Source organism: Cebus imitator, unplaced genomic scaffold, assembly GCF_001604975.1.
Source record: "Cebus imitator isolate Cc_AM_T3 unplaced genomic scaffold, Cebus_imitator-1.0 Scaffold39, whole genome shotgun sequence".
In the NCBI taxonomy this organism is placed as follows: Eukaryota; Metazoa; Chordata; class Mammalia; order Primates; family Cebidae; genus Cebus; species Cebus imitator.
In genome coordinates this window covers 1,277,087-1,303,326 of record NW_016107354.1, presented here as the reverse complement: position 1 = coordinate 1,303,326, position 26,240 = coordinate 1,277,087, and the positions used below count along the sequence as shown (strand labels likewise).

Sequence of the window (26,240 nt, the reverse complement as noted above, 5' to 3'; positions counted from 1 at the left end):
GCTGCCCTTAGCATTTTCTCCTTCATTTCAACCCTGGTGAATCTGATGATTATGTGTTTTGGGGTTGCTCTTCTTGAGGAATATCCTTGTGGTGTTCTCTGTATTTCCTGGACTTGAATATTGGCCTGCCTTGCTAGGTTGGGGAAGTTTTCCTGGATAATATCCTGAAGAGTATTTTCCAGCTTGGATTCATTCTCTCCATCACATTCAGATACACTTATCAAACGTAGATTAGTTCTTTTCACATAGTCCCATATTTCTTGGAGACTTTGTTCATTCCTTTTTACCATTTTTCTCTAATCTCACCTTCTCATTTTATTTCATTGAGTTGATCTTCGACCTCTGATATCCTTTCTTCTGCTTGGTCTATTTGGCTGTTGAAACTTGTGTATGCTTCACAAGGTTCTCCTGTTGTGTTTTTCAGCTCCATCAATTCACTTATATTCCTCTCTAAGTTGTTTATTCTCATTAGCATTTCATCAAATCTTTTTTCAAGGTTCTTAGTTTCTTTGCATTGGGTTAGAACATGTTCTTTTAGGTCACAGAAGTTTCTTATTACCCACCTTCTGAAGCCTGATTCTGTCAGTTCATGACACTCATTCTCCATCCAGCCTTGTTCCCTTGCAGGTGAGGAGTTGTGATCCCTTGTAGGAGGAGAGGTGTTCTGATTTTGGGTGTTTTCATCCTTTTTGTGCCAGTTTCTTCCCATCATTGTGGATTTATCCACCTGTCATCTTTGTAGTTGTTGGCTTTCAGATTGAGTCTCTGAGTTGATGTCCAGTTTGTTGATGATGAAGTTATTTCTCTCTGTTTCTTAGTTTTCCTTCTAACAGTCTGGCCCCTCTGCTGTAAGACTGCTGAGATCCACTCCAGGCCTTGCTTGCCTGGGGATCACCTGCAGCAGCTGCAGAACAGTAAGGATTGCTGCCAGCTTCTTCTTCTGCTGTCTTTGTCCCAGAAGGATACCCACCAGATGTCAGTCTGAGCTCTCCTTTATGAGGTGACTCTTTGGATATATGGGGGTCAGGGAGCTGCTTGAGGAGACAGTCTGTCCTTTATAGGAGCTCAAGTGCTGAGCTGTGAGCTCCATTGTTCATTCAGAGCTACTGGGCAAGTACGTTTAAGTCTGCTACAGCAGAACTCATAAACCCTCTTTTTTTGTTTCCCCCCCCCAGGTGCTCTGTCCCAGGGAGTTAGGGCTTTATTTATGAGTTTCCATTGTGCTGCTGCCTTTTCAAGGCTGCCCTGCCCAGCAAGGAGGCAGCCTAGGCACTGTCTGCCTGCAGAGGCTTTGCTGAGCTGCTGTGGGCTCCGTCCAGCTGCCATGTGAACTTCCCTGCAGTCCTGTTTATATGGGTATAGTTAGAACTGCCTCAGCAATGGTGGCCCACCTCTATAAAGGTGGACTCTCTCTGTAATGGTGGGCTGCCTCGGCAATGGTGGGCTGCCTCAGCAATGGCAAACTACCTCGGTAGTGGTGGACTGCCTCGGTAATTCCATCGCCCCTTTCCAACAGAGCTGGACTATCCTGGGTTCAGCTGTGCTTGCTGTGAAACTCAATCCAGAGCTTTTCAGATTGCTGTTTTCTTGTGGGGGTGGGTCCAGCCGAGCCTGATCACCTGGCTCCCTGCCTCAGAACCTTTTTTTTTTTAGTTGAATGGTCAACTGTCTCCCAGGTGTTCCAGTCATCTGTTGAAAATGCGCCGGGATCTGTGTGATTTCCCGTATGGTGACCCACTGTGCCAGCTGAAACAGCAGCACTGAGATTCGTGGCTTTTGTTTGCCTGGGAATCTCCTGGCCTGGCTCCCTGTTTCAGTCCCCTTTTTAGTCAGATCAATGGGCACCTCTGTCTCCCAGGAGCTCCAATCGCCAGCTAAAATGGTGCCCAGGCCCATGTATTTTGTTTGAAGAACCGCTGTGCCCGGTGCCAGTAAAGCAGCCAGGCCGGCCAAAACAGCCGCGCGGGTGAAAACAGCCATGCTGGTTACCCGTGGGCTTCCTCTGCCTGGGAATCTCCTGGTCTGTGGGCAATAAAAATCCATCTGGAAATGTGGTGTCCACTCACCCTCCGGTGCTTTCACTGAGAGCTGCAATCCTGAGCAGCTCCTAGTCGGCCATTTTGGATCCCTCCAGGGTGGTTGTTTGAGGGGGTGTTCTTTGCTCCAGAGGACCCAGGGCAGTGGCAGATGTGCAATGTGGTAGAAAGAGTGTGGACATGAGGTCAGATAAGGGCTGGGGTCCAGGACCAGTTCTGCCCATATTGCATGTGTGACTGGGGCAAGTGATCTGATCTTTCTAACCTGAGTAAGGTTTATAATCTGTAAAACTGGGATTTAACTTGCATGTCACTGAATTATTGTGAGGGTTCTGATGGCCTCTATGCCATGGTGCCTATCCCGGTGCCCCACACGTGATGGAGATGGTAAGTGTTACTATACCTCAACCAAGAGCAAACTCTCCACGGATGAAGAAAGGGGACATTGGAGGCTAAGAGTTGGGCTGAAAACCTGGGGTCATTCCCACTACAGAGTCCCTGGGCAGGGGTGGCTCCCTTCATCCAGCAGGTCTTTGAGAATCCATGAGTACCTGGTGGCTAATGTCTTCTTGCCTGTGTTCCAGAGCTCAGGAACTTGCTCTTCTCTTTGTCTGCTCATGGGTAAGTGATGACTGAGTGAGTTCTTTCATTAATCCAGCCTGTAGTCTCACTCTTTCCTGATGGCCCAACTGAAAGAAGTGAACGGACCTTGCTAGGTCCACCTGCCTGTAAATCTCAGCTCTGCCACTTGTTAGCTTGTGTCCTGGGACAGAATACATAATTTCTCTTTACCTCAATTATCTGTAACTTAAAACAAAGCTTAGTTCATAGGAAATGCCATTTACTGTGGGTTGTATTATTATTATTATTATTATTTTTATTGAGACAGTCTCACTTTGTTGCCAGGTGCCAGGCTGGAGTGAAGTAGCACGATCTCGGCTCACTGCAACCTCTGCCTCCTGGGTTCAAGCAGTTCTGCCTCAGCCTCCCGAGTAGCTGGGACTACAGGTGCACGCCACCACGCCCAGCTAATTTTTGTATTTTTAGTAGTGACAGGGTTTCACCATGTTGGCCAGGATGGTCTCAATCTCTTGACCTCGTGATCCCCCCACCTCGGCCATCCAAAGTGCTGGGATTACAGGCTTGAGCCACCGTGCCCAGCCGGGTTGTATTATTTTTATGTATTAATGTATTATATTTATATATATATATATGTATATGTTTATGCATTTACTTCTGTATGTATATATACAGATATATATGCACATGTAATTAGTATATGTCCGTGTCTGCTAAACACTTTCAGTATGTCAGTTGATTTAATCTTAAAACCACTTTGCCAGCTTATCTTCCTTTGGCTGAAACATAAAGATAGTAAAGATGTCTGTAGGTCCCAACAACAATAGTTGAGTGTGCAGGCTGTAAGCCTAGATTATAGGTGACTAGAATCTAGACATGATTATAGTTGTTACCAGGAGCAACTGCTCCCATGATGAAGGCTGGGAAGAAGAGGGCTACCGCTCAGCAGCGCTGCTTTCTCTACCAGCACTGCCTCCTTAGATTCCATGGCCTCCACAGGGCATGGCCCAAAAGACTTTCACAGCTGACCACTGGAACCTGCCGGCAGTTATCCCTGATTCTCAGGTCACCCAGAGCTGGTGCCCATTCTCTGGGTGAGGTGAGCACCCAGCCAGCTTCCCACCTGGCTTTTAGAAAATATCTTATTTCCATTTCTGTTTTGGTAATTGCAAAAGAGAGGCAGACCACCCATCTCCTGCCTGGACACATCAGCTGAGTGTGGGGGTGCGGGCAGACAGGGAGGGAGCCAACGGATGTTGTAAGCACACAGATGTTAGGGCCGCAGTGTTAGCCTTCTCTTTGCACCGAGTGATGGTGAACTCTGGGCTGCTCCTGCGGCTCCCATGCTAAAAAAAGGAGCTGCTTGATTTGTTATTCATTCCACATGACATGTTCTTCGCTTCATGTCCAAACTCCACAATTAGAATTGTAAACAGTGAGTTTTGCATGACTTTTATTAAACTCCTGCAGGCTGGGGAGAAGCAGTCATTAGCATCTCCATGGTGGGCCAGTGTTCAGACTCACTAACCAGAGATGGGCTGAGCTTCTTGCCCTCCACCCACCATTCTTTGGAGAGTCTTGCTTCCCAGGCATCCCTGGCCTTGGGGACAGGTCACCAAATCCAGTGATAGAGGAACTAATTTTAGATCCTGCCTTGGCCCTGTGCTCTCTGACAAGTCACGTTACCTCGCTGAGCCTTCCTGCTCAATAAAATGGGGGCGAGTGCTGTTAAATAAAATAACAAGCCTGCATATGCCTAGCACCAAATCAGGCACAGAACTGGGCTCAGTAATATTGGTATCTTCTTCAAACTGGAGCAATCTCTCAACAAACATTCATGATTATTAAAGGTAGTTTGCATTTGTTGTCTACTATTTCTAGGCATCTTTCTAAGTGCTTTGTGTATGTAAGCTCAGGTAATACCCTCAACAACCCTTTGAAGTAGATACTGCTATTACCTCTTCTTTACAGGTGAGAAAACTGGGGCTTAAGGCAGGTATGTAACTTGCTCAAGGTCACACAGTTACCGAGTGGTAGAACCTGGTTTGGAACCCAGGTGGCCTAACTGCAGAGCCCATGCTCAGAGCCATGACTCAGTACTGCCTCCCTAGTTTAGTAAAGCATGTGGCCCCTGCTCTCAGGAAGTTCTCTAGACAGAGACAGGACAATAAGCCATCACAGGCTGTTGTGATGTCAGCTTTGCACACAGGTAGCATGCAGTGCACGCTTGCTAATGAGTGAAGGTTGCAGTGGAATATGGGATGGACTTCCTGATAGTCAACTACCCAGCATACTGTTCTCCTTAGGATCTAAAGGAAAATGGAATCTAATTTGCAGCTTTCTCCCTGACAGTACCGATGGCAGGTTTCTAGGGTTTGGTTGGAGGAGATTTGAAAATACCACTTAATCAGTGCCACCCTTCCCCATCCACCCTGTGCTTGGACACAGGCCACAGGCTAATCAGCTCCCCTTGGCTCGGGAGGGCTTACTACGCATGCCTCCTGCCTTTCGGGTTCTCCCCTTTTTCTGAGAAATTGGGGCACCCATCTCCCCATTGGGAGATATCTCAGCATTCCAGGGCCTGAGCATCAGAGCCAAAGCCCCCCCACTTCCCTTCTCCCCTTTTCTTATCCCTCAAGCCTCAGCCCAAAGCCAGCTTCCTTAGGGCAGTGTTTCCTGACCATCCCATCTACAGTGCCTTACTTGTTATTCTTAGATTTCCGTACCTTGTCTGATTTTGTCCCAGCTCTTGGATTTGGTGATTATTTGTGAATTGTTACACTTGATGGTCTTTCTCCACCACTAGATGGTGAGTTCCTCCAGGGCAAGGCCTTTGTTTTATTTTCCAGTGGCCCCCTTATGTCTACTGCACTGCCTGGCATGGAGAAGCCACTCAGTGCACCTCTAGTTCCTAAACGAATGTTAAGAAAGTTGTTGCTTTTTTATGTAAATGAATGCTGAGCCAGTTTTCCTCACTGAGCCCTCTTAGCAGCTTCCACAGACACACACCCTTTGTAAATTTCCAGTCTTAATCTGAAGCCTGGTTATTCATCTGTAAAAATGGGGTTAAGGCCATCTACCTTGTAGAGGCTTTGTGAGGATTAAGGGTAGGGATACAACTGACCCTTGAACAACATGGGTTTGAACTGTGTGGGTCCACTTAGATACAGATTTTCTTCTGCCTCTGCCACCCCTGCCACAGCAAGACAGCCCCTCCTCTTCCTCCTCCTCGGCCTGCTGAACACAAAGATGACAAGGATGAAGAACTTCACGATGGCCCAGTTCTGCTTAGTAAATAGTAACTGCATTCCCTCCCTTGTGATTTCTCACTCCTGTTTTTCCCTAGCTTATTTTATTGTAAGAATTTAGTATGTAATTCACCTAAAACACAAAATATGTTCTAGCTGTTTATGTTATCAGTAAGGCTTCTGGTCAACAGTAGGCTGTTAGCAGTTATGTTTGGGAGAGTCAAAAGTTATAGATTTCCAACTGCATGGGGAGTCAGCACCCCTAACCCCTGCATTGTTCAAGGATCAGCAGTAAATAGGATGCTTGGCACCATGGCTGGCACACATGAAACCCTCCATCAACCAGGTAATCATTGTTATTGCTAGCAGTAGTATTGGTTATTATTAGTCTAGATAAGAGCTGGCAGAATCTGCATCTTTTTATCACATTCAGTGTCTTTTTATGGAGACCTGGGAGGGGAGCTTGAGGGATGTGCCCTCCGCTACTGGGATAGAGCCAGAACCTGGTTATCTTTCTTGATGATGTGCCAGTTGCTATGGGCACGGGTTGGGAAGGAGCAGAGGACACCTTCTTTTATTCGTGTCTCTCCTGCCACCAAGTCATGCTAGCACATGCAGCTGGCCTGCCTTTCCATTTGACTCAACCCCAGGCAGGAGACGTGTAAACTCCTCAGACCTCTAGGATTGGCAGGCCTGCTTTCACTAACACTTTCCCTTGCAGCTTTCTGTAACTCACTCCCCCATTCAAGGTGGTCTTGCAGAACCACGCCCGGGAGAGTTCAGGGTATGAACAGTGAACAGTAAGCCAGTGACAGAGTGTAATTTGCCAGATCCATCTTCCTAATGCCATGGGTACAGGGCCCTCCCTGAAAGCACTTCCTCTTTCATTTGAAGTAGGAAGCGGGGAGGTTTCCCTATGATGTCCCTTATACCAAGTATAGGCCTTCAAGAAGTTGAGTACTTGAGTTGCTGCTCCTTGGTCCTGTTTCTTAGTAAGATGTCACCAACTTTTTGGGTGGGACAGTCTTTATTGCATAGGACTGTCCTGTTCAATCTAGGATGCTTGCCATTCTTGGACTCTGACACCAGCAGTGTCCGTAGGAAACCAAAACATCCCCACACACTTCCAAAAGGCCCCTGAAGGAGGTGGTACCTCCCCTGGCTGAGAATCTGATGAAGGAGAGTAAATAAAGAAGCTCTGGGATTTGGGAATAGCTGGTGGCATTGAGTGTGGGTATCTGAATAATGTTTATATCAGGGCAGCTTAAGGATATGCTTGTCTATTTCAAGACAGTTCCTAAGGAGATGTGTTCAGAATATATCATGGGCATAAATGGATTCTTATATTTGATTTTCCCAAGTAACCCAGTTGTCACCACATTGCCTTTGTCCCAGATGCCTTTTCTGAAATCGGTTTGTTGCTCTGCATTAGCCCTGCCAGGGTAGAGCTTTGGTGGAGTCCTTGAGGTTAGCACTGTCTTAATATGCTAGGAATTTAAGCAGAGTTGGGCCCTCTAAATCAATCACCAGAACAGCTTTAGTTTTTTTCTTGCTCAAAAATGCACTATTAAATGCAGAAACATGTGTAGGAGTAGAGGTTGGCTTGGGTGAAGGACACGTTTTAAGAGAAAAATTTTATAACATTTTTTTCTGCAGGAAAATGTACTTGCTGGTCTTGCTTCTTATACAACTGGGCTACAGAGTAGATTTACATCTCCGCAGCGTCTTTAGCATTTTTGGAATTTGCTGGGTTGTTCAAAAGTCACCTAATCATATTTTCCTGGGGCATTCCAGGAGTTTGACAAATATGTGTTAAACAAATAACTAAATGAATGGAAAATTAACTAAAGCTTTTTAAGTGGTGATTACAAAATGGAATGAGCGAGTGTTCACCTTCTCGCCTCCTCTGGGGGTTTCTAGGGTGGCAAGGTTCACCCTGGCATCTGTCCTTGGGACCTGAGGGTAGTTGAATCCAAGGGAGCCTCTCTTCCCTCATGATGCATGCCTTGACTGTGGAATGTCTGGGAGGACATGCCAGAGGGACAACCTCTATCTGAGGAAGCAAATGAGGAAGTGGAGCCAGCGAATGGAGACTTCTCTTGCTCGGAGTTTGCTGCGAAGAGATTGGGGCGCTGGCCAACAGAAGGGATGTGGGGTTGAAAGGAGGTGTGGATTTGGATTTGCTTTTTAAAGAAAGCAATAAGGGAACATGTTTTGAGACTAAAGGGAAGAAATAAGTAGAGAGAGGGATGATATATATATAGAGGGGTAATTAACAAAGCAATATCCCTGGGGGTGGGGACAGGGAGGGCAAGGAGAGATGGGGTGGTCCTGGGCTACAGGAATGAGCTTCCGCTAAGGCCCAGGAGAAACAAGTTTGCAGGCTGTCTTGCAACTGAAGCATGAGGGGATCTCGGCATGTGAGAGAACGGAGAGGGTTTAGAAACCCTGCAGAGTGAAAGTGGCTCAGCTGGTGAGCAGGTGAAGAAGTAATGCTAGGTAGTGTTGAAGCACCTGGTTGAGGCTAAAGATCATGAGTTTGTGGTGGATTTAATTTACCCAGTTCCATGAATTTTCTCTGGTAGTGCTAGCATCCAGGGAACAGGTGTGGAGAAGGTGAATGAGGCTACAGAGGTGGGGTTTACAGTGTGTAAAAGGCAGAAAAAGTAAGGAATTTAAAAATTGAAGCTGCTAGGAAGAGGGTCATTATTGAAAATTGGGTGCAGCCTTTCTAGGGAGAGGTCAGAAAACAGTGGTAAATGTAGAAGAAAAGAAAGAAAATTAGTATTCCAAAGGCCTCAATTAGGTTGATGAGCAGGCATTGGGAAGTAAGAGAGTAGGTAAGCAAGATTAATAGTTGCGTCATTTTGTCTTGCTATCACCTGGAGCTGAGAAATTTATAATGAACAGAAATTTATCAGCTCATGGCTATGGAAGCTGGGAAGGCCAAGATCAAGGGGCCAGCATTTTGTGAGGACCTTCTTGCTGTGTTGTCCCCTGGTTGAAGAGTGGAAAGGAGGGCTAGAGAGGGAACTGAACTTAGTCTTTTATAAGGAACCCACTCCCTCAATAATGGCATTAATCCATTCATAAGGGCAGTGCCCTAATGACCCAAACACCTTCCATCAGGCCCCACCTCTCAGCACCACCACATTGGATCAAGTTCTCAACACATGAACATTAAGGGACACAGCCAAACCACAGCAAGGTGACTGGGCAAAAGTACGGCTATGGAGTATTAGACTTCAGAGGTAAAGTAGTTTGGGGCATTAACAGCTGGGGTCTGGGTGCGGGTGGCTGAAGTGGAATACAGCACATCACCCCAGAGGTGAAGCCACAGTGCAGGATGGTCCACTGAACCTGAATGCTGCCCAGTGTGATGTAGAGGAAGCTGTGAGCCTGATGCCAAAGACCTTGATGGACATAGCTGATTGCCTGGCACTTCAGTGAGAAGAACAACACGGGCAAAGGGCAATGGTGTCTGATGTCTGATTCTTAGATGTTTTTACACTAGGATGAAAGAGTGGAGGTGTAGAAGAGGCACCAGGGGAGAGGGGAGTGTCAACTCCACCTTGAGTCCCTGATGAGACTCAGCAGATTCAAAAACACATTAGTAGCAACATCCTCCAGGAAGAGCATTGTTGGGAAATGGAAAGTTTAATTTGTTGGAAAGGGCCATCCTGGAAAGACACTAGGGGTTCGATAAGAGGCTTCAGGAGACTCAAGTGAAGGCTCAGGAGGGAGGGCAAACTAGGGAAGAAGCATAGAGCATAGCAGGGGTGGAAGGAGGATAAGGAAGCTCCACAAAGAACAAAAATTAAAACTCATGTAGGGACACATTTAGTGAATTGCCTTTATTGAAAGTAACATATCTTCATAAAAATAGACAATGAAATGAATATTTGAGGCTGGTGTCATCCAGGAAATCTGTGCTATGGGATTTCCACTGTTGCTTACATGGTGAGGTTCTTCTTGCCAGGCCAGGAAATGGTGAATAAAGTGGCATATGGAGATAGAACCATATTTTCTGCCAGGGAGTCTTCATGATGCATCTTCCACTGGAGTTTCCTCTAAGGAATTCCCTGTGGCTAAGACACAAGGAAGTACCATGAGAACTGGGAGGACTGGAGGAAGGGGGTAACAATCAGATGGAGAGAAACCGCATCTCCTTGTACTGCAGCCACCGTTGTCACCCTTGGCCCCCAACTTTTGTGCTCAGGACAAAGCACCCGCTTCCAAAACTTCTTCTGTCCTTGTGGCAACTGAACTTTGTTCCCATCACATTGCTCCAGTATTTCATACTACATTCAGTCCAGGACCATCAGGGCTGTATGGAGATTCCACTCTGCCAGAAGGAAGGGATCAGCATCCCAGCTGCCATGAAGAAAAGAGCACTGGCCTGTGATGACCTTGGGAGGTCAAGGATGCCTTTCTGAAGAGCTGCTTCTGGTCCTTGAAGGAAGAAAAGCACCAGCAAGAGCAGAGAACACTTCAAAAGTGGGGGCCACATGTGCAAAGGGGTAGCGTCAGAACCTTTCCTTCTTTCCTCTTACAGAGGCAGGGCATTGTGGTGGTTGAGAGGTGGGCTTTAGGGCCAGATGACTTGAGTTCAGATACCAGTTCTGCCAGTTTTCCTATTGGATAGCAAATTGTTGCTATCCAGTAATTTACTTCTGTTTCATTCTTTTTTCTCAGCTATAGATAGACATGCCCTCATCTCTTCCCCAGGGTTATTTTGAAAATTAACGTAAGTATGTATAAAGCATTTAGCATCCCTGACATATAGTGTGAACTCATTAAATGGGAAATATTATCATTATGATATTTTTTTGCATCAGGAGGGGATAAAAAGGAATGGCATTTGCTGAACCCCTATCCTGTGTGCCATATGCTTTACAAACACCTGTAAAAATGAGGTTCCTGTATCAGAACATTTTACCATATAACAAACTACCCCAAAATTTAGTAGGTTGAGACACATCCATTTTTTCCCGAGACAAGGAAATTTGGGCTATTCTAAACTGGCCCTGTCTTCTGCTAGGCTCCGCTGGGCTTACTCGGGCATCTGTGGTCAATTGCTGGTCTGTTGGTTGACTCTGCTTCTGGAGACTGGCTGACAGTCGGCTGGAGTGAGGGTCTTCTGGGCCATGTGTGTATTATCATCCCACAGGCTAGGCCAGGCTTCCTCACATGGTGGCAGGCACAGGGCAGCAAGAGAAGGCCAGCACCAATGCATGAGTGCTCATCAGGTCTATGTTTGTGTCACATCGGGGATGCAAATTGCATTGGCCCAAAGTAAGACACCACACAGCCCAGACTCAAGAAAGAGAGAAATGAAGTGAAGGGAAGAGCTGCACAGTCACATGTGGACTAGTTTGTATGCAACGATGGGAAATATCTGTAGCCATTTGTATAACATATCACAATGCCCCTCATGTTCACTTTGTATTATTTTATTCATTTGTTCACTCACTCATTCAAAAATACTGAGTGCCCAACTTGTGGTATGGCAAGAAAAGGGATCCTGAATAAGAATGCTCTCAGTTTTCTAACACTTTCTCTGTCATAGTGCAGTCCATCTGGCATTGTTATCTGAGGTCTGTAACATTCAATAAAGACATGAGCTGGAGAAAAGCAGTTATATTTTCCCCAGGGACTAGGAAAATGGAGATGAAGATGTTGTTGGAGCAAGTGAAATTGAGAGATTTATATCGGCAGATTAAAATCAGGCACCATTATTTTATCCACATGAACTCCATTTTTTTTCTGGGCTGACATCTCCCTACTGGACCTTAATCTACATATTTAATTATTATGTTCTTTCCTACATCTTCCTGATCACCAAGATTGCTGGTGAGTCCAGATCCCACATTGACCGTACGTTATCTGCGCACACACACACATTCCACCACTCTCACAGGGAATATTCAAAGCTCTACTTAATGCTGTGCAAAATAACTATTGAACGCCAAAAGGGTATTGAGCATCGTTATTTCTCAGGAGGACCAGGTAAGGGCTAGACATGGCATTGACTCTGTCCTGGGGAGAGATCCCATTCTATCCAAATCATTAATCCATTGGGCTATACGGAGAGTGATGTCCAAGGTCCAAAACTGGGCAGAGAGCAGCTTAGAGGAGTCTTGGGGCAAGGAATATTAGGCAGGCACCAGGGAATGCATCTGCATGAACTTCTGGAGTCCAAATGCCCCTGGAATAATTTATTAATACAACTGATTCTACTAATATGTTTTGAGTGTATATCATGTATCAAGCAGGAGGTTTGATAATAGAGATACATGGATGAGCAAGACAAACATGGTGCGTGCCCTCAGGGAACTTGGAATCTAAAGGGGGTGACTGCTGTTATAGTAGCAAACCTGACAGCTAACACCGAGCACAAATCCTTCCATGTAATTCTGCCGACATCCTCAGAGGTTGGCAGCATTTTTATCCTGTTTCTACTGATGAGTAAATTGAGGGGATGAATGGCTGTGTAACTTGTCTCTAGACACACAGCTAATGGGTAGCGGGGGCAGGGACTTGAGTCTGGGCAGTTTGGATCCAGAGTCAGTCTTTTTTGAATCAACCTCCTCCCCTACCCACATTGGATCAAGTATCATTGGCATCTATGTTCAACATTTCTTTTTTCCTTAAGAGCATGTATCGCATTTAGAAGTTCTATTTTGGTGTGATTATTTGGGGAGAGAGCTGTCTGTCAGTTCAGGCTTCCTTGTGCTCCAGTAATATATGACCTCAAAATCTCAGTGGCTTACTGGGCCCAACTGCGTGTCTGTCTCTTCCTTGACCTTATGTCTCTTTTGAAGAATCTTGTCGAAAGCAGCTGACACCAAAAAGGCACACTCTCCATCTAAGCATGGGCCCACTTGCCATGTTAGCAGTCTACCAAGATACTGCAGGCCAGCTAAGATATTTATATCTTACCAAGATATTTCACCACCTGTGTCATGATTGGTAGATGAGGTCACCATCCTTCCAGCCTCCAGCAGTGGTTTACTCATCACCCATCTCTGGGCTTAAAGTCAGTGCCCATATTTTCAGGATTGGCAATACCCCTCCTCTAGTGTCAGTTTATCAGTCATCCTAGGCTGATGTCCCCACATCTCAATGGCTTACAACAAGAAGTGCATGTTTTTTACTCATGCTATGTGGTCATCATAGTTCAGCTTCAGCTCTGTCATCTCACCTTTTTCTAGCGCCAAAGGAGCAGCCCCTTTCCAGGATGCTGCAGGTCCAGTGGCAGAGAGCAAAAAGGCTGTCAGTATATCACGATTGCTCTTGAAGCTTCTGATTGAAAGTGACATCTGTCACTCCTGCTCACTTTCCATTGGCCAAAGCTAGACATGTGGCCATGTTTGACATTAATGATGTGGGGATATATAATAGCTCAGTAGGGAAGGGAATACAGGAAGAAGCATCATAGGACAGAGCAGAGACTATTTTGAACAACCAATCAATCTGGTAGAGTAGTTAAGAAGTATGCATTGACTGTCACAAGCTGATGCAGAGTGGGCAGACTGTTGCCTGTGAAAAGAGTGTGAGGGGAAGTATTCCTCAGTGCGTACTATGCACCCTCTGCTGTTTGTGAGTAGGCGCATCTTATAGCAGACAAACAGACACAGCTATGAGGGCTTTGAGCAATACCTTCCAAAACAGGGTCCAGTAATCAGATATCAGGTGTTCGGGATTCCTTGAACACACAGACTTACTGATAATGAACAAGCGAACTGTATTTGTTAATTTGAGGCAAGGGGTCATTATCAACAACAACAAATAAAACATTTGGGTAGCTTAAGGTAAAGACAAAGGGTGCGTGTTATTAGAGAAAACCTGGGACGATTCCTTTTCATAGGCTCAGGAGAGGTTGACAGGGAAAGGCAGGAACTACGACAGCTCCAGGGGCCTCAGCAGTAAAAGTTCATGGTCTTCCCTAGAGAGTTGCCCTAAATGTGTCTTAGCTTCAAGGCTACTTTGTCTGTGTCTTTCCATTTTAGGTTTTAAATTCCTGGGAGAAGTCTTGGCTCTCAGTAACAGCTCCGTTCTCACTGATGGGCAGGGTGGCAGACTCCCAGAGCACAGACCATTTGGGCCAAGCCCTAGGCAGAGCCGTCTTCAGAGGAAATGGGCCACTGTCAGCCAGGCAGCCCCTCCAAGGGGTGTGTGCTAGATTATCAGAGGCAGGTGCTTCCTGAGGGTCAAAGTGAGAATGAAATGTGCTTTTTACCAAAGGTGTCCCTTACCTCCAGGATGTCCTCATGGCCTGCAGAGAAGGATTGGCAAGAGAAGTTTGTGTGATGGTGTCCCATGAACAGTTCCAGGTCAGAAGGGTGCAGCTACTCCTCAGAGCCCCAGGTCTGCCTTGCAGGGGGCTCAGGTGTCATCATGGCTGCTGCACTGAAAGGTGGCCTGTCAGATGTGGAGTCCCCAAAAGGCTCAGGAGCACCAAGCCTGGTGTGTATAATGAGGCCCCGCTGGTGACTGAGGTGGTGCTAGGGCCCAAGCACAGCGACAGCTTGGGCTCAGCCTCTGTCTGGTATCAGCGCTGAGGACCTGGGCACCATGGCCACAGGTGGAGCTAGGCACGGACCAGCATTGTGTTGAGTCGGGTTTCTCTCAAAGCACACCCAGAACAAGGGTTTGTGGCAGGTAATGTATCTGGAAGGCAGTTCCGGAAGCAATAGCAAGGCAGTGGAAACATGAGCCAAGAGAGAAAGAAAGAGCAATTAAGGGTGTGTGAACGCGCAGGCTAGCAGTGTGCACCACTGGCGCCAGTGCCGCTGGGGATTTCCGGAGGCCTGTAGGGAACATGTCTCTGAATTATCCCAAGAAGCAAGAAGGATGGGTTACGTGTCCACCAGCTTCCATCCATCATTGGTTGGGGCTGCTCCTGGAGCTAGATACAGGCAAGGCAAGCTCCTGCCACAAGAAGAGGCCCCACGCAGAGGGCAGCAGGGGCCGACAGAGGAGGCTGTTCACAAGGCCAGGGCTGGGGAATGCCTGGGTGCATGGGTGAGGCACTGACAGCACCTGCTACAGCCACAAATAGGGCTGACACCAGGTTATGCTGTCAGATGAATGGAGTGGGTTTTCCAGGGGTCACTGGAGCTTTGTTCTATATCCAGAAGAGGCTGAGCCCTGAGGGGCATTGTCCCCACACCCTTGCTCTGGTCCATATCTGATGATGGTCTCCTCAAGGGTCGCTGATGGGCCAGGTGCATCTTGAAGGGCAGGACTGAGGGCTATCAGCCTTTTTAAGGCTGAGTGCAATGACTATATCTCAAAAAGCACTTGAGATACCCAGGTGTCTCTCCCCGTGCCCTTTGTGGCTCTTTGCTGTCTCTGATTTTGTTCTGACAGCAGCACACATCCTGCACCTACCTGTCCCTGAGCCAAGCCCAATTCTTCAACCACTGGGGCCCAGCCTACCACCCTGGCCATTACTATTGATTGGGCCTCCTCTGTGATCTGTCCCACGTCAGTGTTTCTGCCTGACGTGGCTTTTGTTTGCGGCTCCCATCTGTGTCAAGGCATGTTGCTGGAGAGGGCCACTGAGGCAGGAGCCTGTGCCAGGAAGCCAGGCTGGTCTGGGGGTACAGAGCAGGAGGAAGAAAGGGAGGAGCAGTGGCAGAAGAATCTGGATGAGGGGCTAAGGCCTAGATCGGGACAGTCTGCAAGGGCTGGTCCCTAGAGACAGACACAGAGGCTGCAAAAAAAGAGAGGTGTCACCAGCAATCCCAGTCCGGGGATCCCATTCCTTGTCTTATACTCGACCACACCAAGGCACCTCCAGGCCAAGCTTGCTGCTAGGTCCCTTGGATGTTTTTGAGTCAGAAGACTCAAGACCCTCAGATATGCTAACAACTGGGGGCACTTACTGATGTGAGTCACAACTCCCTGGGGCCAGCGGGGAGCTGCCCAGCCTTCTCCCCACCTCATCTCATTGGCACTATGATTCCTTAAATGGCGTTGTACTGTCAAACCTCTGTGGCTTGTTTGCCTGTTTTCTCTGCTAGAATCCCCTTGTCCTTGTCAAGTATTTAGGCAAACTACTCTCTCTTTAGGCTGTTCTCGAAACTCATTACTCACTGACAGCCCCAGGTAGTGACTGTCACTCCAGCTTTTGGGTGCCCTAGCAGGCTGCCCACTCATCTGTTATCAGCCTCACCTGTTCCCCCCTCCACCAGGTAAATAGATTCACTGAGGAAGCCCTGAGCTAGAAACCCAGCCGTACACATGTACGCTGTCGCACTGATGGAGAATGGTGCTTATAAATGCTTCCCGTTCCTCACAGAGATCTCATGCAGTGGTTGGTGAACGTAAGATCATTCTGGAAATGACTCTCCTTCATTTCTGATTTAGCCTCAATGCACTGTGGCCCTCAGCACTGTAACGAACCTCTGTGTCGAGGGGTTAATGACCAATAACCAAACCCTTAAATCAGCCTGCCTGTCTGCAGAGAGGCCTGCAGCTGGTTTTTTGAAAAAGAGGAAAAAGAGCCCATTTCTAATACACATTCTGGATGTCACAGCCAGCACTCTGTAAATTGAAATTTAATAAAGCAAGGCTCCCTTCCTTCCTGCCCTCTGTGTCTGGCACCCTGCCTGTTTCTATGACTCTCACCTGCAGAGCTATTGATCAGTCAGACTCAAGACAGGGGCACAGAGATGAGGAGGTGAGGCACTGCAGCTGGATGGGCAGTCCTCTCCCTCCTGGTCTTTTCTTGCCCCCCTATGGATACCCTCGTCCCTGCCTACCTTGTCCTTACCCAGCAGATAGGGATAAGTTCCCCCTTCTTATTGTGGAAACAAGCTAGTCCCTATCTGCAAAGGCATTGCTTTTAAGCTAGAATCCAGAAAGGTATGTGCTGTGCCAACATTTCATTCCTAGGCTTCCCAAACTCTCCTTAACACACCTAGTTTTCAACCGTGGTTGCACATTAGAATCACCTGGAATAAAGCCCCGTGCCCAGGCTCCAGCCCCTGAGACTGGTTTATAGGTTTTTAAAGCCCCCCAGGTGATTCTGATGTGCAGCCAAGGTGGAGAGCCATGCCTTAGCTTGATTGCATTTAGGAGTTCGTCCTTGTGGTTCTCGTGATTTCGTTTGCTCTCAGATATTTCTCCTCTTCCAAGATCTGGCCCACAGCTTGGCTGTGCCTTCCTTCCTTACCTTTGCCAACCTCCCAATTTTAACACTTTGCAGTCACTTCATTATGTGTGACTCTTAACTCCCTAGACAGAGTCACACTCCCCTGTTATGTTCTTTAGCCCCTGAGAGAGCTGGGCTCTTAATTCCTTGTTGGGCTGCAACCATCCAGGATATGGATAAATACCCAAAGAAATGACCAAAAGGACGCTGGTTCATCAGGCTATTTTTCCAAGGTAAGTGCCTGGCAGATTCAGTTGTTTTCTCCCGTACAGTGGGTTCTAGAGCCTCTTGTAAAAAGTGTCCCAGTATAATTCCCCCTTTCCACCCCTCACCGCTCTCCAGGCCCAGGACAGTTTCAGCCAAAGACCACCACTGCTGCCCCATGCTGGAAACTCAGCAGGAGAGTCTAAACATCCCTGAGTGTTATGTATAAAAGTTTTCTTTCGGTGACGCAAAGAAAAATTAGTACGGGGATAAAGAATCTCTTAGCAAAGCAATTCTTTTTACTTCCTGCAGAAAGGATTTTCCTACTAGGAATTTTGCCATGAGAGTACAATGAACAAAGGAAAGCAGACATATTTATTTTTTACCCATTTGGCGTTGGCTGGAGCCAGACCTCACAATCTAAACTAAAACCCGATTGGCTAATAACTTGAAACTTTTCTAAACAGGTAAAAGCAATGGAGAGCCAAAAAAAAAGGAAGTCCAAATAAGGAAGGGGCATAGGCTGCGAACTGGGACATGCCTCTGAGCACGTCCAGCACAGATAGCTTGGTTAAAGTACAAGGACATAGAATATACTACGTGCCTATAAGCATGTCTAACAGCTGCAGAGTATAGAGCTTCTAGCAAAAAGGCAAGAAGGCTTTTAAAGAAAGTGTTTAAAACAAACTTGTTTCTAACACTTAGGAATTTTTCTTAAACAAGAAAGAAAACTTTGAAGAGGAACTTTTCTACTTCCCACACTGAGATACCTCGTTTTTCATGGGCACCTACTTGATAGGCCAGCAGAGTTGCCAAGGAAGCCTCATTTAATGGAGGAAAAACACCTGGTACAAATTTACATGCCCATCTTTTGCAAAAAAAACTCATACTCTAGTTGTGCCTTAAAAATGTATGTATTAGTAAGTAATGTAGCCACATCTTGCCCCATGTTTTAGATTGCCTGGGAGGCCCTCGTTGACTCACCCCTGCCCATCCCATGAATTTTGCATCTCAGTCTTTGTTTAGCTTGGTGAGGATTCCAGAATTTCTGCAGAGGCTGAGTCATAACATAGGTATTGAGGTCTTGATAGAAGAGGGGATTAGATGATTAAAAAATACATTGTAGTTCTACTTTTAGTTCTTTAAGGAATCTCCAAACCATTTGATCCAGCAATCCCACTCCTGGGTATCTACCCAGAAGAAAAGAAGTTATTCTGTGGGAAGAACACTTGCACACACATGTTTATAGCAGCACAATTCACAATTGCAAAAATATGGAACCAGTCTAAATGCCCATCAACCAACGAGTAAAGAAAATGTGGTATATATACCATAGAATACTACTCACCCATGAAAAGGAATGAAACGATGGCATTTGCAGCAACCTGGACAGAGTTGCAGGCCATATTCTAAGTGAAGTAACTCAGGAATGGAAAACCAAACGTCCTGTGTTCTCACTTAAAGTGCAAGCTACACTGTGAGGATGCAAAGGACTAAAACTTATATCATGGACTCCGGGGACTTGGGGAAAGAGGTGGGAGGGGAGTGAGGGATAAAAGATATACACTGGGGCCGGGCACAGTGGCTCATGTCTGTAATCTCTGCACTTTGGAGGGCTGAGGTAGGCAGATCACCTGAAGTCAGGAGTTTGAGACTAGCCTGGCCAACATGGTGAAACCCTGTCTCTACTAAAAAAAAAAAACTAATTTGGTGGCTTACGCCTGTAATCCCAGCTACTTGGGAGGCTGAGGTAAGAGAATTGCTTGAACCTGGGAGGTGGAGGTTGCAGTGAGCCGAGATCAGGCCAGTGCACTCCAGCCTGGGTGACAGAGCAAGACTCTGTCTCAAAACAAAGACAACAAAAAAACAAAACAAAAAACTACGCATTAGGTACAGTGTACGCTACTCAGCTGCTGGGTGCACCCAAATCTCAGCATAACTAAAGAATTTATGCAACTGACCACCTGTTCCCCCAAAACTACTGAAATAATAATATAAAAATAAAAATACATAAATTGGCCATATCAAAGAATGCAAGGGAGTGGGGCCTGGTGGAGGTTGTAGGCAGGAGGTTGAGATTCTCGTCTGCATGTTTGCAAAGGCTCTTAGGTGGAGTAGAAGCTAACAGAGGCCTACTCATCCCCAACATCCTCCTCCTGGACAGATGCCTTCTGCTTTAGAGAAGTGATTTGCAAACTTTTAAAATTCATCATAACCTGTTGTTCAAACAAAATGTTATATGGATTCCAATTATCCAAAATACAAAAGAAGATCTGCTGAGGGGGCTGGGAGAGGGGCTCTGGAAACGCCCCCGACAATGGCCCCTGAGACCCCTTCTTGGAGTCCCTAGAGCTCAGCGTGACAACCTAGTGGGAACGGCGCTGGTAGTCCCATCACTGGTTCATGGGTGAGTTCAGGCTGGCCCTCGGCACCAAGCTCCCAGACCTGGGCAGCTGAGCTGAGGTGGTGGCCATCAGTGCTGCCGAGGAGAGGCCTTCCGAGGAATGGGTAAGGGGCCACAGGCCGTGAACTGCCAGAACTCAGCCTTGCTTGGGAATCCTCCCTAGGCAGGGAGAGGAGAGAGCAACTGCCTACCCGTGCGCCTTCACAAGTGTTTAAAAACTCTCATAGCCTCAGTTTCCTTATCCTTAAAAGTGGCAGGTAGCCACAAGTATGGGAAACACCTAGCAGAGGACATGTGTACAGGGGTACAAAACTATGAGTGCTCTCTTCTCTTCCTTCCCTTCCTGAGGCTGTTCTGCCCCCAGTGGCAGAGTTCCCATCAGCCAGGTGAGGCCTGACACACGTGAGGGGTGGCTCCTATGGAGGGCTGGAGGGCAGGCTCTGAGACTGGGGCATCCTGCAGGTGGGAGCCCTTGCCCCCCAAGGTGAGGGGACAGAGGAGAACCTCTAGCCCTGGAGGACGTTACCCAGCCTCGACTCTGTGGCTCTGAAGGCAGGAGTGTGCAACCAGAGTTCTGTGGTCTCCCTGCCCAGCTGTCCAGCTTAGCTCTCAGTCATGGCTTCTACCCCTGGCCTGGAGGAGAGGAAAATGCCGCTAACATAAGACCTAAGGTACGATGTGTTGATTCATTTACCTTGCAGGTGATTTTCCTGCAAGCATCAAAATGAAATGCTGGAAATCTGGTTTGCAGCCCTGCTGAGCTGTGTGGGGCTGAGTAGAGAGTGAGCCCAATCGATCACTGGCAGCTGAGGAGGAGCTGAGTGGTCCGGGTGATGTTTTTATGCCCCGGGGTTTATAAGACATCCCAGGAAGGATAACAGCTTACCTCAGCCTCCCACCGGAGTTACAGGAGGGATGCTGCTGTCTCAGCACTTTGTAGCATCTTTTATTCTAGACCCCTTCAGCTCTCTGGTACTCTTAGTCCAGGCCCCCATTGTGGCTGAAAGGGATCACAATGGAAGCCCTCTTCTGCCCCCCACCCCCGGACCCCCAGCTGGAGCTAGAGTTGGAGTGATCCCAGGGAGGAGGGTGAGGGAGGTGAGTGGTCGCACGTGTGGCTCTGGAGTTAAACTGCCTCGCTGTAAATCTCAGCTACTGCTCACCAACAGTGTGACTTTGGAAACATTGCTGATGGTCATCGTGCCTCAGCTTCCTCATCTATAAGGTAGGGGATAATATGAGTATCTGCCTCAAAGAGTCACTGCTAGGATTAAATGAGATAAAGCATATAAATCACTTCATGTCTGGCACAGTGTAAGACGTAAAAACATGTCAGCTTTTACTATAAGCAATGTAAGTTAGGGTATCTCAACAGCAGCACTACTGACATTTTGGCTAGATAATTCTTTGCTATCGGGGGCTGTCCTGTGCATTTAGGATGTTGAGCAGGATCCCTGAGCAGCCACTCAACACCTCCCACCCAACCCCCAACCATCATGACAACCAAAAATGTCCCCAGGCATTCCAAATAGCCCCATTGAAGGCCATTGTTCTAAGTTACTTCTTGCCTTACACCTTCCAGAGCTCCCGTTGCTCAGAAAGTTGAGCCATGCTTGTTGGGCCTGTAGGCTCTGAAAGGGGGCCATCTTGTGCAAAACTTTTTCCCTTTTTGTGTTCGGGCCATTTGTTTATTTGATCCACTAGGCCGGGCCTCTGAGATGTCCGTGTGAGGACTTGAGAGAATCCTCTTTGCCAAACCTCACTCTGTGATCTGCCAGCACCAGTCAAGAGGTACTTTGTTATTTTGTTTTAAAATAGCAAACAACTGTCTGCCCCATTATGATTTTCCTGGACTCTGGAGCAATAAACGGCTCTGACGACAGCTGTACCAGATAGTAAGTGCACACATGTCTCTCCCAGTGTCTCCCTAAACTCTTCACGACAGCTAAGTAGATAAAAGTGATTTCAGCTGTTACCTGAGTGGCCGCTTGTGTCTGCGGAGTCTGCTCCGCAGGGTTGGGCTCTGATAACAGAAGAAAAACATGGGAATGGCTGGCTCCCTGGCTGTCCTTGTCTTACAGCTCACATTCCCAAACCTCAGGAAATGTGGGTCCTGGCATGCTGGAGATTATGAGCTACACTGTCCTAAGGAGGTCACAGTGCAGTCAACCCAAGGACATAAACAGGTGTGTGGCATTTGGTGCGAGGCCCAGGCGGCAGGCCGAGGCCCCACACTGTTGAATATTCATGGAAGGCTTTTTGGAGATGGTAGTTCTCATTTCTATTTTCAAAGTAGTGAGAAGTGGGATAGGTGAGTGCAGGAAGTCCGGGCACTTCTCATATTCATGTGATCGGGCTCATTATGTTCTGATATGCTGTTGGTTTCCCTAACACGGCATGGCTTCTCCAGGACAGGGACCATGGCTTTTCTCATCTCCGTAACCCTAGATCACAACTTAGAGATTACTTGTTAGCTGAATAGAGGTATGGATGTGATGCCTAACTCTATGACTGTTTAATTTTCTACATCCTACCAGTTGCCAGATTCTCCCTCAACTCCAATAAACTAGAAGCCACAGGACATCAGCTTTTCTTGGTGGTGACCTGGAAATCCAGGCCACACAATGGACCATCTCAGGATTCCGATGAGCAGACTGCCTCTTGCTAGCGATAGCTTTGAAGAGGTCCCCCTTGCCTCTTGTTCTGGTTACATTTCCACATCGAAGCTGGACAGCCTACATTTGGTCTCTGCTCAGAACTTTGGTCACTGTGATTCTTGACCTCTGTTGGGGAAAGACTCAGTCATTTTAGTCATTTTGATGTCAACTTCTATGGGTTCACCAAGCCTGATAACTTCTAAGGTGGCCTCAGAGCAGACTGTAGCTGTAATGAGCATCTTTTGCTCCTGCCTCCAGATACTCTCCACCCACCTCCCTTCACCCTGAGAAGCTGACTTTATGGAGCGTTTCAATGGAAATCTCTGGTTTCCAGTTGGGTTTTGCCAATGGCCTGAACCAGCATGAGATTGAAGTGAGAGGAAAGAGTGAACTTGGGGTGTTTATTCAGCATTACTTGCCATGACCCCCCAACCCTGCTCTCAGCTTTCTCTCCGTGACTTTTCTCTGACAAGTTCTGGTGACACCTCTGTCCTCTCATTCCACTGGGCACAGGGGCACTAATGGCTTCATGTTACTTTCCCCGGGGAACCATCCTATCCCTTGTGGCTCCCTGAAACCCGACCCACACCTTTGAAAATGGTGCCTTTATTACACACTCCTCGGGTCTTTCCCTGCTACAGTGGGCCGTCTCTTTCCTGTTGAAATCATGACTGATACACTGGCCTAAGGGAACACCCTGCCTCCCCTCCATCCCCTCCCAAGAGTCTAAAGAGACTTCTGAGCATCAGGAAGAATCCACCATGAAGGATCACCCTTACTCATTCTCCTACCCTGCACTGCCGCCTTTCTACTTCTGTCTCTTTTTATGGCCTGGCACACAGGTTTAAACAGTACTTGGCAACCCTGCTCTTTTACTAAAACAAGAAATACATCATTTTACCATTTTGAATTAATCAAAAATATTTGCCATTGAGAATTTTTGAATATGTCAAGATAACCAGAGAGAACACCCTGAATATTCTAATCTAAAGCAGAAAAGTGTATCTTGGTTTGTTTCTGGGGCCTAATCATTGGGGCAGGGGGAGACTAAGGATGAGGGTGGCAGCATGTTCATGCCTTTAGCAATGTGAGGCAAAGAGTTTGCAGAATCCTAAGACTTTTCACTCGGAGCCCTGATTGGGAACCATGGCTCAGAGGTGAAAATGTTGAAGGCCAAGAATCACATGGCTTTCCTCTAGACCAGGCCCAAACCACAGCCCGTGGGAGACTCCTATTTTTGTAAATGATGTGTTAATGAAATATAGCCATGTGTTTGTTTTACTTTCTGGGGTGTGTTTGCATTACAGTAGGAGAGTTAAATTTTCAGAGGCTGTATGGTCTTCTGTGCAGAATGGAGTTCTCAGAGCGGGTGTGGCTGCTGTCCTTTGAAAGGCTTGCTTATAAAGGTGGCATCCAAGACCTTGGGTCTCAGGAGGGTGCCCAGCAGAACTGATAAGAGCGGCGCCCTGTGCTTAACCTGATTATACAAACACCACCGCCTCGGCTTACCACCCACTTTCCTTCTGGAAGTCTGGGATTTTGGTGCATACCAGGCAGAGCCTGCCTATGTGACAGCCCCGGTAAAAGCCCTGGGCACTGCTCTCTAATGCACTTCTCTGGTAGACAGCATTTCCCACGTGTTGTCACAGCTCAGGGGAACTGAGCGTGTCCTGCGCGGCTCCCCAGGAGGGGCCCTCAGAAGCTTGGGCCTGGTTTCCCCTGGCGTTGGCCAGGAGCCTTTTTCCTTTTCCTTTTGGGTTTGTTTTGTAGTCTTTTGCTGTCATAAATCATAGCAGTGAGTACGGCTGTGTGCTGAGGCCTGTGAGTCCCCACAGAAAATCATCCAGCCTACGGGTGGTCTTGGGGACTCCCCAGCACACCCACAAAAGCAAACATATTTGCCATCCAGCCCTTTAAGAAAAAGTTTGCCACGTCCTGCTCTGCACTGTTTTAATGTGCATGAAAAGTATGTGTTTCACATCTCGCATCCGACAAGACTCTGCGCTCCCTGAAGGCGTGGTCCAGGCTTTTTGCTCTGACAAAGCATAGTACCTAACATGAAATATTTATGAAAGGAGGAAGTCGGGGAGTCTGTAAATAGTGGATTCAAGAAGGGTTTGTAAACTGGGTGAAAAATATAAAAGGTTATGACCAATGTCTTCCAATGAAAGAATAGAAATCATCGGAGTATATTACATATGTAAGGGTGTTTTCTTTCTTATAGTTATACAGGTGGACCAGATACCATACTGGATCATAATGTAAAAGGGATTTTTCTTGTCCATTGCAATAGAAAGTAATCCGAAGGCCACTGGATGTGAAGACTCTGGGGTCTTCCCTAACTGCGGCCTCTCTGCCAGCTGCCCGGAAGAATCGCCACCTACCCTTCTCGCCTCTGTGGACACTGGCATTTATCTGCACTCTCTCGTTCCCTCTGCCCCCAGAACGTGTACTACACGAGCAGTCAGCAGATCCACGTGGGCATCCTGAGCCCCACCGTGGATGACGATGACAACCGGTGCCTGGTGGACGTCAACAGCCGGCCCCGGCTCATCGAGTGCAGCTACGCCAAAGCCAAGAGGATGAAGCTTCACTGGCAGTTCTCTCAGGTAACAGCCCCGGAGCCCGGGACAGCGGCAGCCAGCAGCCGTGGTGGAAAACCAGGAGAGTGGCCTCAGGGGCCAGGGAGGGGACGGAGGAGATGGGGAGAGAGAGACTGGCAGCAGTGAGGCTGTGACTGCAGGCCGCCTCCCGTTGCCGTGGGTCTCATGTTAGTATTGACCCCTGTGATATTGGCTCTGAGGGAACTTCTTGTTGTTGTTTTATTATCATAATAATTTTATTATCATTGTACTTAATTTTTAGATATAAGGAAACTGAGGCTCAGAGAGGGGAGTCCCCTGCCCCAAGTCTCACAGCTAGGGGCAGGGCTGGGATTTCAACTCGGGTCTTTTTGACTTTAAACCTTCCCATTTATCCTATACAAGCCTCTGCTTACAAGATGGAGCCCCCGGTATCCCAGGTGTGGACAGTGCGGGTCTCTGATCTGCCACCCTCTCTGCCTTGCTCCCTGTATGGGATCACCCTGGAAGAAGAGGTTTTTTTGCTGGGCAGCATGTTGGGGCCATTTGGGGAAAGGCAGTCTTCACACTAGTGACCATGGGACATTCCTTTATTAAATCTCTGTGAATTCAGGGGCCCATAATTTACTTCCTGCTCTACACTGGCCCCTGGTAACTCCCGTTATAGAATGGTAGCCAAGAATCTAGATGCCTAGCTGTGAGGAGAACCTCTGCCTCTGCCCAGAGGTCTCCTAGCCACCACGCAGTCTGCTAAGGTAGGATCAGTTTTCACCCACAGACAGGGATGCCTGCCTCCCAGGTGGAGCAGGGAAAGTGTTAATAACAGGGAGTGAGGGAGCCCATGGGGTTGCGGAGCCTCAGGGCTGCCCGGGGGCTGTGCATGGTGGACATTCCCAGGGAGGTTCAGGAGGGAACACCTATATTCATGTGACTGAGTGGCAGGGGCCCTTAACTCCAGCGTCCCAGCAAGCTGCTTCTCCCCTGGTGAGGATGGAGGCTGCTGGGGGTACTGCAAGGAGCTTTGGAAGTTGGCTATACCTTGATTCTAATCCTGGCATCCAGTTGCTCTTCCTGTAGCAAGGTTGCTGCTAAGTGGAGTCTCAGATACATCATAATCTATGAGTATAGGGCACCTTTTTTTTTCTTTCTTTTTTTTTTGGGGGGTGCAGATTTTTTTTTCCCATTTATTTTATTGCATTTTAGGTTTTGGGGTACATGTGAAGAACATGCAAAATTGTTGCATAGGAACACACATGGCAGTGTGATTTGTTGCCTTCCTCCCCATCACCTACATCTGGCATCTCTCCCCTTGCTATCTCTCCCCAGCTTCCCACCCCCCACCCTCCCTCCCCTATTTCCCCCCAAC

The 26,240-nt window shown here is 47.5% G+C and overlaps 1 protein-coding gene across 1 annotated transcript in view; it reads left to right on the top strand.

Annotated features, from left to right (window-relative positions):
* The window catches only part of GALNT18 (polypeptide N-acetylgalactosaminyltransferase 18), a 369,718-nt gene that overhangs the window by 311,746 nt on the left and 31,732 nt on the right, over window positions 1-26,240 (top strand). Inside the window, exon 10 of the mRNA XM_017525727.2 lies at window positions 24,737-24,901. Coding sequence (XP_017381216.1) covers window positions 24,737-24,901 — 165 coding nt within the window. The remainder of the gene's footprint in view (window positions 1-24,736; window positions 24,902-26,240) is intronic.